This window comes from Artemia franciscana, chromosome 8, assembly GCF_032884065.1.
Source record: "Artemia franciscana chromosome 8, ASM3288406v1, whole genome shotgun sequence".
NCBI lineage: Eukaryota > Metazoa > Arthropoda > Branchiopoda > Anostraca > Artemiidae > Artemia > Artemia franciscana.
The window spans coordinates 16513368-16531565 of record NC_088870.1 but is presented as its reverse complement, the minus strand read 5'-3'; the positions used below and the strand labels follow the sequence as shown (position 1 = coordinate 16531565).

Below are 18198 nucleotides of genomic sequence, written 5' to 3'. Positions count from 1 at the left end.
CTTTACACCAAAATTACCTTTTCACCTTCACTTATTCATAGTCTTAGCGACTTAGTATATCTTACATTAATTTTCAAACCCGTTCGCGTACCCTGAACTCGTTAAGTTTGGAAAAATTTATTCAATTTACTAATATTTTTATCTATTATGTTTATATCATTTTAGGGTTTTACCCATTTGGTTTCGTGTCTTGCGCCTTCATCCTACTCTAAAGGTCTAGTGTTCTCACTATTTATTTTGCTCTATCTCACACTCTGCTGAGCTAAATCCACCACAGTTTCTTGGCTAATGGGGGTATGATACTACCCACCAACAAAAGCAGTCCGCCCCCCCCCTCTTCTACAATAAATACTGAAACAGCACTTCCAAAACTCTTAGAACTAGCAACAGAATTTTCCGATCCGCTTCTCTCACACGAAGTAACCTGTAATCTGATTTGCACGATGTACTTATTTTAATGTTGATGTCCCAGGTTCATTAAAATTATTATGGGAGCTAGCCATCTCATCATGCGGACGTTTTCTGGTTGAACATAGATAACTGTCCCATGCGTGACTGATCTCGGTCCTTCTTTACTGAGTTAAACTTGCAGTGTCCATTACTTCATTGTCCCTGTGCATATTATGATTTAAGTCTAAACTCTGATTAATATGGGTTCTTATTTCCTTTGCTGCTATAACCTTTCCTTGTTCTTGATCCATTTCTTTCGCTTTACTCAAATCACTATAGTATGCAAAAATCTTGTTCCCCAAGAAAAGTCTCACGCCTCTCATCTTTGCATGTAAATAGCCTTCTGTGTGTGCGGCTTCCAAAATTGGTATCAACTTATTGCGCATCAACAAATCTGAAGTATAATATTGGACTACTGACAAATGAAACCTTTTGAAAAGTGCAGCAGAAGTAAATAGGAATTGTTGTACAGACCCTAAATTTAATTACGACTGGTCTGACTTTCTGGTTTGAAGTAAACGATAAACATCTTTGCTATCCCTCTGCATAAACCTGGTGCCTCTTACAGTTTCATTCAAGCATCTAAGAATGGACTCTTTTAGACTAGAACCCCTTATCTTTGGATCAAAATTGTAGAGTATCACGTTGCACCTTTTTTGATCCGCCTCAAATCCATTATCTTTTTATTCTTTACAACTTCCATTTTCAGCTCACCACTTCCGCCTTTTTTCGGATTTTTTTTCCATTTCACAAAATTTTTTATTCACAGATTCCGAAATTGAAGAAAGTTCCACTGATAATTTTTCTACCTTTTCGCACAGAAGATCAAGTTTTTTTATGCTCCATTGACATGTTTCTTAATTTCTTTAAAATCTGTAGCTGGACTTCTATTGATTCCGTCATCTTTATCGCACTTACTAGCTTCTTAAAATAGAAGTGCGTACCTGTTAAGAGTCAATTATTTTATCCACGCTGACTCAATGCGTGCAGTTAGCTAGGTCACCGTTAATAATGCCACGGCTCACAGAAATTCCCAGTGAAACTCTCAGAAGAATCCAAAAATAGTTAACTTCTCGACAAATTTGGCAGGATATATACTTCAGAAGTCAAAATAAATGAATACTGAATTATGTACTTCACATTTTCAGTCACATATATTTAATCCGCTTTTTAGATGGTCACTGAATGAAAACTAAAAATTTGCCGTTCAATTTACCGGTTGTTGAATCTTATTATGCATTGAGGCTGAGAAACATCTATTTCATCTTCCTCACAGACAGTGAGTTGTAAGCAAACTCGTACCGTACGTCCAAAAACGGAGGAGAGGGACTACATGGCTTTGATAAATACTTATTAATGGTCTGATATACGGGTGAGGCTTGCAAAAATTCGTTTACGGAACCAGATAACTATTACCATCAAATGTATCACAAATAAATGATAGGTTAATGTTTTGGGGTCAAATTAACAAATAACTGGCTTGTATAAATCGTTAAGTTTGAGTGTCTAGAAATAGTGAATAAAGTCGATTTTAAGCATACCTATTTTGATATCGGCTTTAAGGAGCTTGTCATAATTGTTCTTGAACAAAGAAAATTTATGTTAGGATATCACTTTAAAATTTTTTAAATGAAGTTTAATCAATGGTGAAGAAAAAAATCAGCTTAGTCAATCGAAGCCTGCTGAAACGCTTTATGTTGCCCAGGCAATGTAAATTTGAGGGTTTTTCTTTTTACTAAAAATGTTGATAGTTTCCTGACCTTTCTGCAACTCATCGGCAAGTAAAACACTGTCTTAGAAATGTCAAGTTTGTAACTGTCTACACAAGATCTGAAACAGTGGCGTAATTTCATCAAAATCCTGGGGGGAGGGGCAAAGTTGGATTTTTCCAAATTAAGAGAAAATGACAGTGAAAAACTGAAAAACTATCCATATAGTACTATAAAGGCAAAGATATACTAAAGAAAACTGACCCTTTTCTCTGGATGCTTGAAGTATGCAGACTTATTCTAGCTTAACAAAATTTTTTAATAAAATAAGTTCCAGCGGGGGGTTGGACTAGCAGACTGGGGTCTGGAGGGGCAATTCAACTACAGTGACCATGTTTACGGGCCATTCGTCAGGTGTATAGTTATCAGTTATCCTCATGCACTAAACGAAATTCTTGTCTCTTGTAAAGTTTTTTAGGCGTGTTTTATTGCTTTCTGAGGTCTTTTTTTTTTTAATGGTTTTTGTTCAGTTTCATTTCATATTTTTACTTAACTATAATGCTAGGTGTGAACATGGTACCCTATATTTTGCGCAGCGGTTTAGATTTTATTTTTCAATTCCGTTGAATAATTTAGTGTACGAATTAATTATTTGTTAATCTTCAGTTCATAATTTCATCTTTTAATTTTTTTTCTTCTTCTTTACAGAGTTCATCTGGGGATCTCATTTCATCTAGCGTAATAGTTGAACCTAGTTCTAGTGCCTCAGTTAGTGTCTCCGACTTATCACCTCCTGAAGAAAAGCCTCCAATACCTGGAGGCTGGATACCAATACCAGAGGCTGGAGGTGAGGAAAACAGTGATGCACCATTAAATATTGTCATTAATAATGTGACTTCTGATCATTCTGGACCAGTTGTTAGTAATTCAGGTGAAACTATTGAAGTTAAAACTGAGCCGGAGCAGGAGAGAGATGTGCTGCGAGAGGCTATTAAAGAAATAGAGAATGAAGCTAAGAAGAAAGAGAATAAAAATCGAAAGAAGCGTGCTCCAACCCCAACAGAGCTTATTACCGGTAGTGCCAATGAAGAGGTAAGCTCAGAAAGTAACAATAATTTACTCCAAGTGCCTCAGACAGTAAGAACAGTGTCTCCTTTAATTATAAGTACTGCTGGAATGGTTCATGTGACAAAAGTGTCTGAAAAGCATGGTAAATTGCGAGAGGTCGACGATTCACCGAGTAAGAAGGAGTCTAAGAAGAGGGGAAGACCTCCAAAAAGCTCAAAGGCAACATCACCTGTTAATGGAAGCAATTATGACTCTGAGCATTCCAGTGGAAGTGACACTGAATCTAATGCAAAGAAGAAGAAGAAGCTTATATCAGATAAACAAAGGTCTGTCACATGCTCTATATTATAGGGCCTGTAAAATCTTGCAGACTAGTAGCATACCTCTAATGGGCTTTAAATAAAAAAAGAAAATACAGAATGTGTTTTGCTTTAAACTTTAAAGAGTAAAATATTATTCTTAAAAATGTACAGGAATTATAAGAACCTATGAGGCCACCCTCCCCCTACTCTTCAATTATCAAGCGCTTTTGTGCTCAGGTTTTGTGATGAATGCTATTACATCTTAAACATTCGCCCCTTCTCTTTTCCAATGGGTGTTTTATTTGTGTTGGCAGTACAAATTGGAGATGCAATCTATGTGTTAATAAAGTTTCCATTACTTAAAAATGAGTTTAGCAGACAGATACCCTAGTGTCGACAAAAGTCCCCAACGTCATCTAGCATTTGGTGACACGTGGCATTTTCTACTGTAATAATAAGACTAATTATTTTAATTTGTGTACCTAGTATAATTAGTGGATTAATAAGTGTCTAGTGTCAGCTCCTGACAGAAAATTGATTACAAAGTTTTAAAAAAGAATGCCAAGTGTCATCTAGTGCTAGATGGCATTGGTGGTTTTTGCCGACACTAGCACCAATTTCCACCCTTATAAGCTACCGTTACTCTCTGAATAGTACAATGTCACATGAATAATAGAATAAGTAAACAAACGACTACACTACGCTCCTACAGAATTTAACGAGAGACATTGAATAAGTCGTCATTTTGCGAAATGACGGCTGTTCAAATGGAGGTTCCATTTCGTAGTTAAAATGTTGCCTTCAAAATTTATCCTTTACCATCACTAGGACCCAACAAAAGTTGGTATTTTCACCTTGCCTCTCTTAATAGATACAGTTGTATCTCTGTAAACACTTTTATATTTCCTTTTTTTGTTTAGTGTCTATTTTTCATGTTTTCTGTTTGTAAACTTTTTCTCTTGCTGAAATTTTATATCCCGTTTTGTTGGACGTTTGTCTATTAATAACGACGTGGCCCACCCTTGGTTGATCTGTGGACTTTGTTGGGTTTTTTGGCTGCTTTATTTTGGATGTTTGTTGTTGATGCATTTGTTGATGCATTTTTGTTGTGTGATCAGCAAAACAAACAGTACTTTTGTTCCTTTTGATTTTCTTCTGCAATCTGTTTGATATTTCGCATCATTGATCTTCTACTAAGGTTTATGCTTCCTTGGCAAGTTTTTGGTATGCTTTCTATCTTCAGCCCTATGTTTTATTAATATTGCAACGCAAAATGACAATTCTGTTATAATTCAGTACGTTAAAATGCGTCATATAAATAAGAAAATTTTCATGCTTTTTAAGCAAGTTTAGATTATTTTCTAAGAAAAAATCCGAGTAGTATCATTATTCTTTTTTGGGAAGGGGGGTAAAGAATGGGACTTCGTTTCCTCAATCTCGGATAAAGGTGCTAAGTTCTCCTATAACAATAATGACAGTAATAATCAATATTTTGGCTCAGTCAGTTGAAACAGCTTGAACTAGTGAATCCAATGATACAAGTGTATTATTCTTTCAGTGTAATTTACTGTTGATCTCTAATTGATTGAATTTTCCAACTATTCTCCAATTCCTATACTATGATTAATTCAAACAGTTTTTTGCATAGAATTGACATTAGTGTCGTAAGTTTTTGAACACAAGAACACAAAGCTGGAGTTGTTTTCTGAGTTTAATTTTAGTTCGAAACTTCCTAAATTTATCTTTATGCTTTCATGCACACATATGTGAAAATGAGAGAAACTCTCAGCTAAAATTGGTCTTAAAACTCTTTCCCTGTCCAAACAATTCCCGAATACCTAAATGCTTCTTCATCTCTTTATTTCGGGAAGGGGATAGGGTCTCCACGTAGGACTAGATCAAAGATTGCTTTTCTCAGCTAAAAAATTGTTGTATTAATGTGTATGTTCGTGTTTTTGACAGTCCATCTTTGGAGAAACTTTCTGACAGAGGGGGAGGGGACTATATAAGCGACTGCATTAACATGTATTCGTTCCATTAGCGGTTTGGCCGTGGGTCTATACACTTGCAATGATATTGTCTTTTTTTGGTTGGTTTTAAAGATCTAAAAAAAGGAAGAAAAACTTATAGACATTATTTGATGCTATAGCATTTATATCCCCAACAAAACACTTCATTTGTGCAGACACTCTCAAACCCAAACACTTGTGAAGAAGGCAAACATAAACTCTTAACTTAAAAGTTTGTCAAATAATGGAACCAAGTATTTAGTTTTCCTTTTGAACAGATATAATCTTTTACAATCCATACTTGACTGATGAACCTAAGGATTAATTAGAAAATAAAGACTTGTGCTTTTGTTCCAACGAAGAAATACCTTTTTATTAGCGACTAGGGTATTTTAATTGGTTCGTTAAATGTAAATATAGGGTCTAATCACATAAAAAATCCCCTAATTACTACTTGGTTTATTAAGCTTGATTTATTGCTGATTTTTAAAAAGATCAGTTAAAAAAAAAAAATCTTTTGTTACAAAGACGAAGCCTTTATATCCGCTTGCTGACTCCCAGGATGTGACCATAGAGGTCTTTTACACGTTTTCTGAATTTTGTCCAAGTTAACCCAGTCCTACTAAAACTACTTTTTCTGGAGACATCTTGTCCCTTGCACCCCCTCCCACCCTCAAACCTACGGCTCTCTTGAAGCTCTGTCTCTGTTAAGAAGGCAATTATATATAAATTTCAACTGAAAATTATATTAGATAATAAAAGCTTATAATTTCTTGGATTTTCCACAATTTGCTGAATTAATTAACAGATTAATTATAAATAAAGGAATTACCCCTTTTTTTCTGTGAGAAAGCGTTTTATAAGCTGTCACTATAGTTTTATTGGATGTATCAAGTATAAATCTAAAATGACTTGTAGCACTTCTATTGCTCTCCTTGGAGAAGCTCATAGCTCAATAAGTAAATGAGCTGCAGAGAAGTGGAACTCGATTTAATTTAAAACATATTTTAACCATTGTGTAACATACAGTCTCGTCATTTATAAATGCTTCTTTAAAACTACTTGTAGCTATGAAATCGTAGGATACGTTTAAAGGTTACCTCGCTTAAAATTAATTACATCGTAACAAAACAAGATTATTCACAACCAGCTAAAAAGCAGAAAGATGCTAATTGTTTGGCCGAGACTTCCATTAAGCAGTCCTCAGTGTACATAAAAGAATAAAATAGATATAAAAGTCCAAGCGGCAATATGAAAAGAAAAATTTTAAAAAGTGCAAAACATAATAGAAAAGGATCCCTATCTGTCTATTACATGTTCTTTCGGGTCTGTCTTTTGTATTGTTCCTTTGACTTTTATCGACGTTTCATTCTTTCTTTTGCATTGAGGAAGGCCGAACGGAAGTCAATAGTTGTATTTTTCTTCTTTTTTCACTGGCTGTGAATTCCTCAACTTTCGTTGTTATCCTTTATTCTTCTTTCTCATGCCCAACCAGTGTAGTCTCGGAAATTGTTTATGATAGAATCGTACAGTGATACCATAATCACAAATCCCCATGGGATTTAACCTGAACACATTGTGTGATTTTTCAGTGTGTCAATGTTTTATGGGGATAGGGCCATTAAAACTAATTACCATCGTATGGTACAAAGACAGTTAAAGGTTACGATAAAAAAAACGTTTCATAGTTTACCGTTTATTTTATCTTTTAGCGATTCGCTGACAAATGGCCTTCATACTGCTCCTCATATGCTTGGAAACCACCTGAATTCGAGCAATAAATTCAGTCAGCTGATGATGGATAGTCTTAAAGACGATGTTGATAGAAGAAATGAAGAGGAGCTAATTTCGACCGGTACTACCTCGTCCGCTCCTGTTCCTAATGGCGTCACAGCCCCTGTTGGGGCTCCACTAGTTGGTGTACCTCTTCCAGGAAAAGTGAGTTTTTTTATTATGCCATACATTAGAGCCTACTAAGCATAAAAGGCATATCTCCAGTTGTCCTCGTGTTATGTTAATCTAGTGGTTATATCATTGAGTAGGCTTAACCAGAAGACTAAAAGGTGGCTAAATCAACATAGAACAGTCCTTGAGCTATGAATCCTATATACTTGGCATCGTCCTTTCAGTTTGCTGTTTGATCAAAATGTGTCTGATTTTCATATTGATTTGTAGGTTTCCTTCATTTGGTTTCTGATTTTTCGTCATTGGATATATATATCTTCTATATATATAAAAGTAAGTTGTCTGTGTGTGGGTCTGTCGAGTGATGTCATGTTCGTGTGTCGACTGACGTCATGTTTTCAACTGACGAAATTACAGACCGGGACATCGGGACACAAATGACGACCGGGACATAGGGAATATAAATGACGATCGGGACACTCACAGAGAAAGCGACCGGGACACAGGGAGTATAAATGACGACCAGGACATAAGTTAAAAAAAAGGTAAAAACTACAAAAAATAAAAAGAAAAAAAACCTAAAAACTAATAAAAAAGCTAAAAAACTAAAAAAGAAAAAAAGGAGAAAACCAAAACTAAAAAAAAACTAAAAAAAAAAACTAAAAAGGTAAAACTACAAAAAAAACTAAAAAGAAAAAAAACTAAAAAAAAAGTAAAAACCAAACAAAAACTAAAAACAAAAAAAGGGGAAAACACAAAAATTTATTTCATAATATACCAATTCAAAAACGAATGTTTATACAGACCGGGACACAAATGACGACCGGGACACAGGGACACAACTACAACGGGGACGCCAGGGGGCACGGGGGATATATAAATGACGACGGGGACACAGGGAATGGTCGATTAGCAATCACTATCAACAAAGTTTAAGGGCAATCATTAGAATCATGAGGTATAACTACAATGGCGTGTAACTAATATGGCGCGTAACGACTTACGCGCGCGGGGGGGCTTGGGGGGGCGAAGCGCCACCCCAATAGCTAGTTGGGGTATATATATATATATATATATATATATATATATATATATTAAAAAAAAAAAGTTTTTTTTTAACTATTTAAAGGAGCGACATTCAAACGAACAGAAATTACTCCGTGTATGAAAGTGGCTGTTCCCTTCTCAATGCCCTGCTTTTTACGCTGAAGATGGGCTCTTTCTCTCAATTCTACTTAAACTTTAGCGTAAAGAGCGGGGTGTTGAGAAGGGAACAGCCACTTTCATGCACGCAGTAATTTCTATTCGTTTTAAGTTTTAATGTCGCTACTTACTTTCAGTTAAAAAAAAAACTGGTTTCTCTTAGTTTTCATCGGATGATTTTGATAAAAAGGGGTGGGGGAAGAGGCCTAGTTGCCCTCCAATTTTTCGATTACTTAAAAAAGTTCAAGTTCAAGTTCTTTATTATTCTTTAACTATACATATTTAAAACTATTCAAATAACATCCCCGGCAGGGAGACTGGCTCGAAAGCCGGGAGACAATACAAACGGTATAAACAAACAAACCCAGAAGAAACGGATGTCATCACACTTCTCATTCTATCTCACACCAAAAAATAAGTGCCAAAAAATATTTATTAAAATTATTGTCATTGTTTATCTTGTAGCTGAGAGGCCGGGAGCTACTCACAAATTAATATTTACTAATTAGTAGAGCTTTGGTTTTAGTTTTCAATGTTAATATTGATAGACTCTGATCAAAAAAAGATTCATATGTGTTCCAATAATTTGTAATCACATTTTTAGGTGAAAATCTTAACCGTTCGCAGACAGTGAAAGGCACAGGAAGTTTACTTAAAGGACAACGAGTATTATATGGTCGGACTGAGGGAGGGCCTGGAAAAAATGATTTAAAACAATCTGGTTGAAGATCCTTTAGATAACGGACACGGAAAAGTATACATTGAAAAGCTAAAATTTTTCTAACCAGAATAATATTAAAATAACTGTAAAGACTCTTAGTTGGAGTCTTTACAGTTATTTTACTGTAAATATACAGTTATTTACTGTATATATTTTACTAGGAAGAGAAACTGGGGAATGAAATAACATCTTAAGGATTTTTATTCCTTTATTTTGTAACTTCACAATAGGAGAAATATGTGATTGAAACGTTCTCAAATAAATAATCGAACAATAATTAATATACGAATGAACAAGAGAAAAATAGATTGATTTTAAAGCACAAAAGGAAGAAAAAATTTAAGCCAATGGATTACACCTACGTTTCTTCCTAACTTAAGCCTTAGGCTAGTGCTATGAGCTTTCCAGCTTAAATTTTGGTCCACAATGATACCAAGATACCGAGTTGTTTGCACTGGATTTATTTTTGTTACTCGGCCTCCAAATATGACTTCAACCCCTTGTAACGTTAATACTGCAGTAGAAGTTCTTGAAAAAAACATAAAAAGAGTCTTTGAGGTGTTGACAACCAATTTGTTACAATGGAACCAGTGAAGCATCTTTCTCAGTGATAATTCGAGATTTGGTTTACAGATTGATGATCTATGTCGCAGATAGAGTTGGCTGTATCATCAGCAAACAGTAAACTGAGATCTATAACACTTTAATGGCATGTTAGGCTTAGAGAGAGATTGTTTATATAGATAAGAAGTAACAGTGGTCCGAGTATGGACCCCCTGAGGAACCCTGACAGCATTAGATAGGTTTTCCTCATCTGAAATGTAGCCATTCGCATCCAATATTTGTTTTCTCTCCTTGAGATAAGATTCAATTAGGAGACTCGGTTGTCCTCTAACACTGCAATTGTGGAGCTTAGATATAAGAATTGTATGAGAAAAAGTGTCGAAAGCTTTTTTTATGTCAACGAATATTGTTGCAGGTAGCATACCCTTATCCATGCCATAATTCAAAAAGGAAACTAGAACTTCTAACGTTTTTATTAGTAAAAAAATATTTTAATTATTATTTTAATTAATTTTATTTTAACTAATTTATTTTATTTATTTATTATTATATTTATTGTTTATATTCATTTACATTCATATATTTATTATTTATTTATTATTCATTTATGAACTATTAATTTAATTAATTTAAAATTATTTTAATTTTAATTATTTTAATTAATTATTTTAAGAATCAACTTACGTAACGAACTTCTATATTCTTATATTCTTATTATGTATATGAGGGGATTTGTCCCCTCGTTAACCTCGCTCTTTACACTAAAATATAGCTTAAATTCCGTCCCAATTCTTGAAGAATGACCACTGAATCAGAAAGACCGTAGAATAAATAGTTGAAATTACTAAAAATACTTTAGCGTAAAGAGCGAGGTACCTTAGGAGGAGAAGAACCTCTCATATGCGTAATAATGTCTATTCGTTTTAAGTTTTAATGCTGCTCCTTAGTTTCAGTTAAAAGAAAAAATTATTTTTTCATTGTTTTTTTTTATAATAATGCTAGAAAATTCTGCACCCCTTCATTGTGTTTCTCTTCCCCCATGACATATTCCTCCAAGGAAAGATAGGTGCCCTCCAATTTTTTTTTGGTCACTGGAAAAGGGCACTAGAACTTAACATTGTCGTTAAAATGAGCCCTCTTGTGACATTCTATGACCACTTGGTCGATACGATGACCCCTGAAAAAAAAACAACAAATAAACACGCACCCGTGATCATCTTCTGGCAAAAAATACTAAGTTCCATATTTTTATAGATAGGAGCTTGAGACTTTTACCATATGGTTCTCTGATACGCTGAATGCGATGGTGTGATTTTCGTTAAGATTCTATGACTTTTAGAGGGTGTTTCCCGCTAATTTCCAAAATTAGGCAAATTTTCCCAGGCTTGTAACTTTTAATGAGTAAGACTAAATTTGATGAAACTTGTATATTTAAAATCAGCATAAAAATACAATTCTTTCGATGTGTCTTTTAGTATCAAAATTCTGTTTTTTTTTTAGAGTTTCGTTTACTATTGAGCCGGGTAGCTCCTTACTACAGTTCGTTACCCTGAACTGTTCGATATATATATATATATATATATATATATATATATATATATATATATATATATATATACTTTCTTTAACGAGTTTGATCTATTTCTTTTTTTGAAATGTCTCATTATTTTTAGTCCACCTAAAAATAGAGTAAATACCACCTGGATTTTATTTTTCTATTTCTATTTGTATATCTGTCTTGCAGAAATCTATTGCTTCAATACCCAGAGGGCCAGCAAGTAATCTCGAAGAGCTTCTGGAGCTGCAGTGGCAGCAAGGGAGCAATTTACTGATGGAGCAGGCTCAAAGTTTCGACAGTAAGTGTGATTTTATTTTCTTGCCTATTTCAAGTTAAGCCTATGATAAGAAGAAAAAATATATCAAGCCCAATTTTTGACAAAACTGTTTATTTTTTATTTTGCTTGATTTCTCATTTATGAGGTTTAATGATAAAAATGTTTCCCTGTTTTATCTGACATTTATTGTGGTATTCACCAGTTTTTGTGTTATTGTTTTTCCATTTTTTTTTTAATTTGCATGGGGACAGAAGCTCGCTCAAACTTGTTATCTGCAATTATTGCCTTAACTGTCATAGAAAACAGAGAATTTTCTCCATTTCGGTTTCTGGTTTCCTTTATGGTTCAGAAGCAGCTTCAAAATCAGAAAATTAATGTTTTATACTGTGAAATTTCTGCCTACTGTTAATTCTCCAGAATTACGATTAATTTGAAAAAAGGCGAGCACAGGGTTTTATTGTAGTTGGAGGGGGAGAATTGGAAAAGGTTCATTTTCAGCCCCTAATTTTAATACAATCTCAGTTCTCAATTTCAGCGCAAGGGCTTTGGAACTGATTTTGGGGGAATACATAAGCGCTTCAGTAGAAATTTAATAAGAACTAAACAATTACCCTCACCTGACTGCAACGTTACCCAGTAGACTTAGAAAAAAGAAGATAATTCTATTTATTGGAATTTGTATTCTGATCAATGCAGGGCCGGATCTAGGGGGGAGCGGGGGACAGAAGGGGCAAATACTCTGGGCAGCGTGCCCTTGGGGTGGCAAAATAAGCTAAAATTGTAATATTAATGGTATTTACAGTACTTATAGTACTGCATAGTTTCCAGGGGTGAAAAAGTCTACATTTGCCCCCAATGAGTATAAAAACCTAACTCTAGCTGTGAATCAATGGTCTAAGCTGTAGTTTATTCAAAGTAGATTTTTTTTTTTTTTTTTTTTTTTTTTTTTTTTTTTTTTTTTTTTTTTTTTTTTTTATAGAACTTCTCTGATTGTAATCAATTATAATTACGAAACAGTTAGAGCTAATTACGAAACAGTTAGAGCTAGGACAGTATACGGGACACTTATTAGTTTAAAAAATTACACCCAAATATAGACGCAGGGTCCGTGTGGAAAAAAAAAATTCTTGGTCTTTGGCACGATATAAAGCGCCAGTAAAAGAAGAGAAATACAAATAATATCTTTTTTTTATCTTTTCACAATGAGCTTTAAGATTTTGCTGCTTAATCTTGATGGCTTTTTTTAATCTCCAACACTAAGTAGTGTTTTATGTCGTCAGTTTCCCTTCGTTTTTTGTTCTTGCTGAAAAAAATGCGAAATGACACCTACTGATGCCCTCTTTTTTTTTTTTTTTTTTTTTTTTTTTTTTGTCTAAATTGCTGTTTCGAGTCTTTGATGCCATTTAACAACACAAAAGGGAAGTCTCGTTCAAGTTGAAATTCGCTTCAAATATTATATATTAGGAACCTGTAGCCAGTAGCAGTTTTAGGCCTCATAATCTCAGGGGCGCAAGGTATACCAAAAGAGTGTAAAAACATAAAATAAAAGGAATTTAATATCAGATTTTCAAAAAAAAACAGGGGGGAGGTAGCTATCCCCTCTGCCCAGATGTAGAACAGCCACTGCCTGCAATTCCAAATTTTTTAATGGGAACTTGTATGAAATGTTGCATATTTGGAATCTGAAACTTAAATAAATAACGTGGAAACCCATATAATATTTTATCTATTTGGGACCCACAGCTTTAAAATTTCAAGTGAAAATATCTAAGAATTTTGACATATTTGGAATCTGCAACTTTAAAATTTTGAATGGAAAGCCTTATAAAATGTTACAACTGTTGAAACCTACAACTTCAAAAAACATCAAACGGAAGTTTCTATAAGGTATTATCTTCGAAAAATCAACTTCAAAAACATCAACTTCAAAAAATATCAAATGGAAGCTTCTATAAGGTATTATCTTCAAAAAATCAACTTAAAAAAACATCAACTTAAAAAAACATCGAATGGAAGCTTCTATAAGCTATTGGAACTCGCATCTTCAAAATTTCAAGTAGAAATACTTAGTTTACAATTTAATAGTTTCGTGTGTGAATCATGTTGAATGTGATCTATTTGGAATTTTCAGCTTCAAAATTTATGCTGAAAATACCTTCAAATTGTTATGCGTTTGAGATTTGCAATTTAAAAACCTTAAATGTAAATTTTTATACTATGTAATCTGTATAGAATTTACAGTTTCAAAATTCAAATGAAAATATCCTCAAAATGTTACACGTTGAGAATCTGCAACTTTGTTTCATATTTAGGATCTCCGAAATTCTGTCTGACAATTTCTATAGGTTTGCCTTTATGTGTTAAAAAATTAGACTTTTTTGACGACATACATCTTTGTGACGTATGTATTTTTCCCTTGTATTCCTATGAAAACCTTCTTTTAGACTAATAAAGCTTGTTTCCTTTGTGTTTGCTTTAGACTTTTCCAATATATGAATGCTTATAACTTCTGATGGGGAAAATCCCCAAGGATTTTTTTTCCAATCAAACCTGCTTCCTTTTCCTTGGAGATTAAAAACGCCATCCTTTATAGATGGTTTCTATTTGAAACTTTCACCTTTAAATCTGGACACCCTTTTATTGACACCCTTTTGACATGACATAATAGATGGAATAGACGGTAAATTTTTTTTTTTGCTTTTTCGTATCTGCTCATACAGTTAACCCTTCTTCATTGTAGATAAGATAAGATTTATTGCAATAATCATGTAGGCCATAGTACAGCAGAATACAGTCTACAAAGAAAGCTCAGGAACAAAATACGACTTAAGGTTTTTTTTTAATTTCATGGACGCTAATTTAATTACGATTGGTCTGACTTTCAGTTTTGGAGGTAAACGAAAAACACCTGTGCTGGGTGTCTGCATAAACCTGGCGCCTCTTACAATTTCATTCAAGCATCTAAGATTGTCCTGTTTTAGACTAGAACCCCTTTTCTTTGGATCAAAATTGTAGAGTATCAAGTTTCAGCTTTTTTGATCTGCCTCAATTATATCCATTATCTGTTTATTCTTTTTACCTTCCATTTTCGGCTCACCAACTTCCGCTTTTTTTCGGATCTTTATTCCACTTCGCAAATTTTTTTATTCACTGATTCCGAAATTGAAGAAAATTCCACAGATAATTTTTCTGCCTTTTTGCACAGGGGATTAAGTTTTTTAAGCTCTATTGACACTTCATTTAATTTCTTTAAAATCTGTAGCTAGACTTCTGTTGGTTCCGTCATGTTGATGGTAATTACTAGCTAATTAAAATAGAAAGGCATAGGTCTACCTGTTTAAGAGTCAATTATTTATTCACGATTACTCAAGCTGTGCATTAGCTAAGCCATCGTTAATTTTGACATGGCCAACAGCAATTCTGAGTGAACTTGTCAGCACAAGTCCAAAGAATTAACTTCTCGACCAATTCTGCATGACAAGTATTTCACTAGTCATACTAATTAAACGCTGGATCAAGTATTTCACAATTTCAGTCATATATATATATATATATATATATATATATATATATATATATATATATATATATATATATATATATATATATATATATATATATATATATATATATATATATATATATAATCCGCTTTTTAGATGGTCACTAAAACTGGACTGGATTATTGAACTTATGTTATTGAATTGATGAATTCTCATGAGTGGATTAAATTCATAATTGAATATTTTCGTTTTTGATTTATTTCCGCTTATTTTTTCAGTTGCTGACCTGCTATCCTTGCTTCACACAATACGGATGGAGAACACGCGTTTAGAGGAGCAGTTTTCCCAGTTACAACAACGCCGGGACCATTTATTATCTATGCAGGCACGTCTCTCCTTGCCCCTCCAATACGCCCCCTCTGTCCTTCCTCAATCAACCACTCCTGCTCACCAATCCTCATCGTCAACAAGAGAAAGGAGGCATAGCGATTATATGCCACCGCCTGCTCATAGTGGCCCAGTAGAAAATGGATATGACTCTGTTCTTCGGAGTTCGAGTGTAGTTGTGGCTCACGAAAGAGTGGCTGCCAGTCCGGTCATAGTGTCTGGCAATAGCGGAGTTATTAGCAATTCAACGAGCCTTAGGTAACTTTAATTTTGTTGGTGTTATGTTTATTTACCTGTTGCATTCATTGTTTTAAGAAATTTCTAATATTGTTTGGGCACTTTAATGTAAAAGAACTTAACCGCAGACGGGTGAGAAAGGTAGAACCCCTGACCCCTTCTGTGACTATCACCCATCCATTGATGGCTACCGTAGTATTTTCTTGGTGGGGGAGGGGGGAAGACAGTAATTAAAATTTTGATATAAAACAAAGAAGGATCACTAACCTTTCTTTGATAATTGAAAATATAACCAACAGAGGTGGAATAACTTCTGACAAGAAGGTAAGGCATTCATAAGGTAAAGTTATAGTATAGAGCAGAAAAGGTAAATTCTCTAATAGAGAGCTTTATTCAACTTTTGCTTTGTGTTGATATTAGGCTACCAAGGTACGTTTTTTTTAACATTTTAATCTCTTAAAAGGTGTCTTGGGATACTGTCTTGGGAGTTATTAATTTTAATGGGAGAGTGTAATCTTAATATTATCGTTGCTATTTTTCTAGAGAGATGCTTTGCTACAGCATGGGAATGTAGACTTCTAAAATATGCAAGTCTTCAGAATAAGGATGTAGGTATTTTGGAATATCTTCTAAACTTATAGAGAATTTATTTAATCAAATAGGGTTTCTTCTCTCCTTTTTTCGCTCTGGATTTTTTTTTTTTTTTTTTTTTTTTGCGAGTTTGTAGTTGAGGGTGTCTGTATAGGATTTTCTCAGTTTTCTAAGATATTTTCGTATCCCTTTGCTGCAGCCACATCGGTGTAATCTAGCTTAATTGTCCATGTGGAAACTTAGTTTCTAATCGATTTCTTCTATCATTCTTCTCTAAGGTTCTGAAGTGCAAAAACGAATCACCATGAATATCACTGTTATAAATGTAGGAACCGGTATATATTTAGGATTGATTGTCATGTACAAATCTCTAAAAATCGGAATTTAATCGCTATATTACGTTTAAAATATTCTTAGAATGAGAAATAATGAATAACGTCACTAATCTTATATACAATGTTTTAAGCTTGATTTTTTTTTTTAAAGTTCTATGTTGCAGTTTTTTTTATGTTTTATAAACGATTAAGGATTTTATCAGCATTATAAAATTCAAATGCTCAAGAGTCTTAAGATTACCTTATCCATTATTATCATTATTAGAGATTACTCTATCCATTATTCCTGCAAGTCTTCGATGAAAAGATAATTCACCTCCTCTTCCTCCTCAAACCCTCCTCAACATGTCTCACTCTTGACCAGTCCTGCCGAGTTTGACTGATAAATTACATTGATGTAATAGTTTCTGCTCTAAAAATATAATCTAAAGGTATTTCTACAAGCTTTTCGTAAATTTATATAATTGTACCAGCAATTTTCCCGAGCTCCGATTCAGCCTTTTGTAAGATATGTCCTTGAGAATTTCTTCCTTTGAGTATTGAAATATATTCAAAGTCTTTTTCCTTTAACGTGAATACATTAAGGCTCTTTCTGAAAAGACAGAGGCTTAATCCTCCTCTCCTTAAAATCCTCCCTTCATCATGTCTCTCGGTTTGGTCTGTTCAAGATACTGAAAGAAGTGACTAACAACACTGGGCAACACACAAGGATGAGGCAACGCTGTGAATGATATAAACGGTTTGTTACAAATAAAAGCTGATATTTTGCTAATTTGCAGGCATTCATCACATGGTCATTATGATGACCGTTCACCAATCAACAGAAATTTGGTCTCACCTGGCGCGGCTCATAGTGCCTCTATTGCAAGAAGTACGTCTAATACTCCTGAAATACTGAGGTATCTTTTCTTGTTTTCTCCTTTTATTTTTTGTGTTAAATCAACACAAAATGTTATATCAACACGAAATATAGTATCAACACAATGTTGATAATGTGTTACTTTTGCGCAAAATTTAACCATCATCAACGGGTAAATACAACACAAATGTTGAAAATAATGTTGATGAAATCTTTCATCAACAAATGTTGAAAATGAAATCTTTCATTTTCAACATTTGTGTTGAATTTACCCGTTGATGCTGGTTAAATTTTGCGCAAAAGTAACACAATATCAACATTGCGTTGATACCATACAACTATGGTATCGGTACAATGCTAGCAGTGCTACTGTTCTGAATTAAAAGATATAGAACATTGCTGATGACATTGGGCAACTGGAAAGCGAAGCAGATTCATTGATCTTACGTAGTGAATTCAGAGAGTGGGGCATCAATTTCATTTTAACAATCTATATTTTACAGCCCTTTTTTAAAACGAC

General features: G+C 34.0%; 1 protein-coding gene and 1 long non-coding RNA gene across 4 annotated transcripts in view; both read left to right on the top strand.

The window, feature by feature from the left end:
• The window catches only part of LOC136030057 (uncharacterized), a 210676-nt gene that overhangs the window by 102462 nt on the left and 90016 nt on the right, over nucleotides 1-18198 (top strand). The gene's annotated exons all lie outside the window — the stretch shown is intronic.
• LOC136030045 (protein AF-10-like) overlaps nucleotides 1-18198 on the top strand; it is a 56021-nt gene that overhangs the window by 29683 nt on the left and 8140 nt on the right. For all 3 annotated transcript variants that reach the window (XM_065708666.1, XM_065708665.1, XM_065708664.1), the window contains 5 exons: nucleotides 2868-3553; nucleotides 7251-7476; nucleotides 11676-11787; nucleotides 15548-15914; nucleotides 17599-17718. In XM_065708666.1, coding sequence (XP_065564738.1) covers nucleotides 2868-3553; nucleotides 7251-7476; nucleotides 11676-11787; nucleotides 15548-15914; nucleotides 17599-17718 — 1511 coding nt within the window. The remainder of the gene's footprint in view (nucleotides 1-2867; nucleotides 3554-7250; nucleotides 7477-11675; nucleotides 11788-15547; nucleotides 15915-17598; nucleotides 17719-18198) is intronic.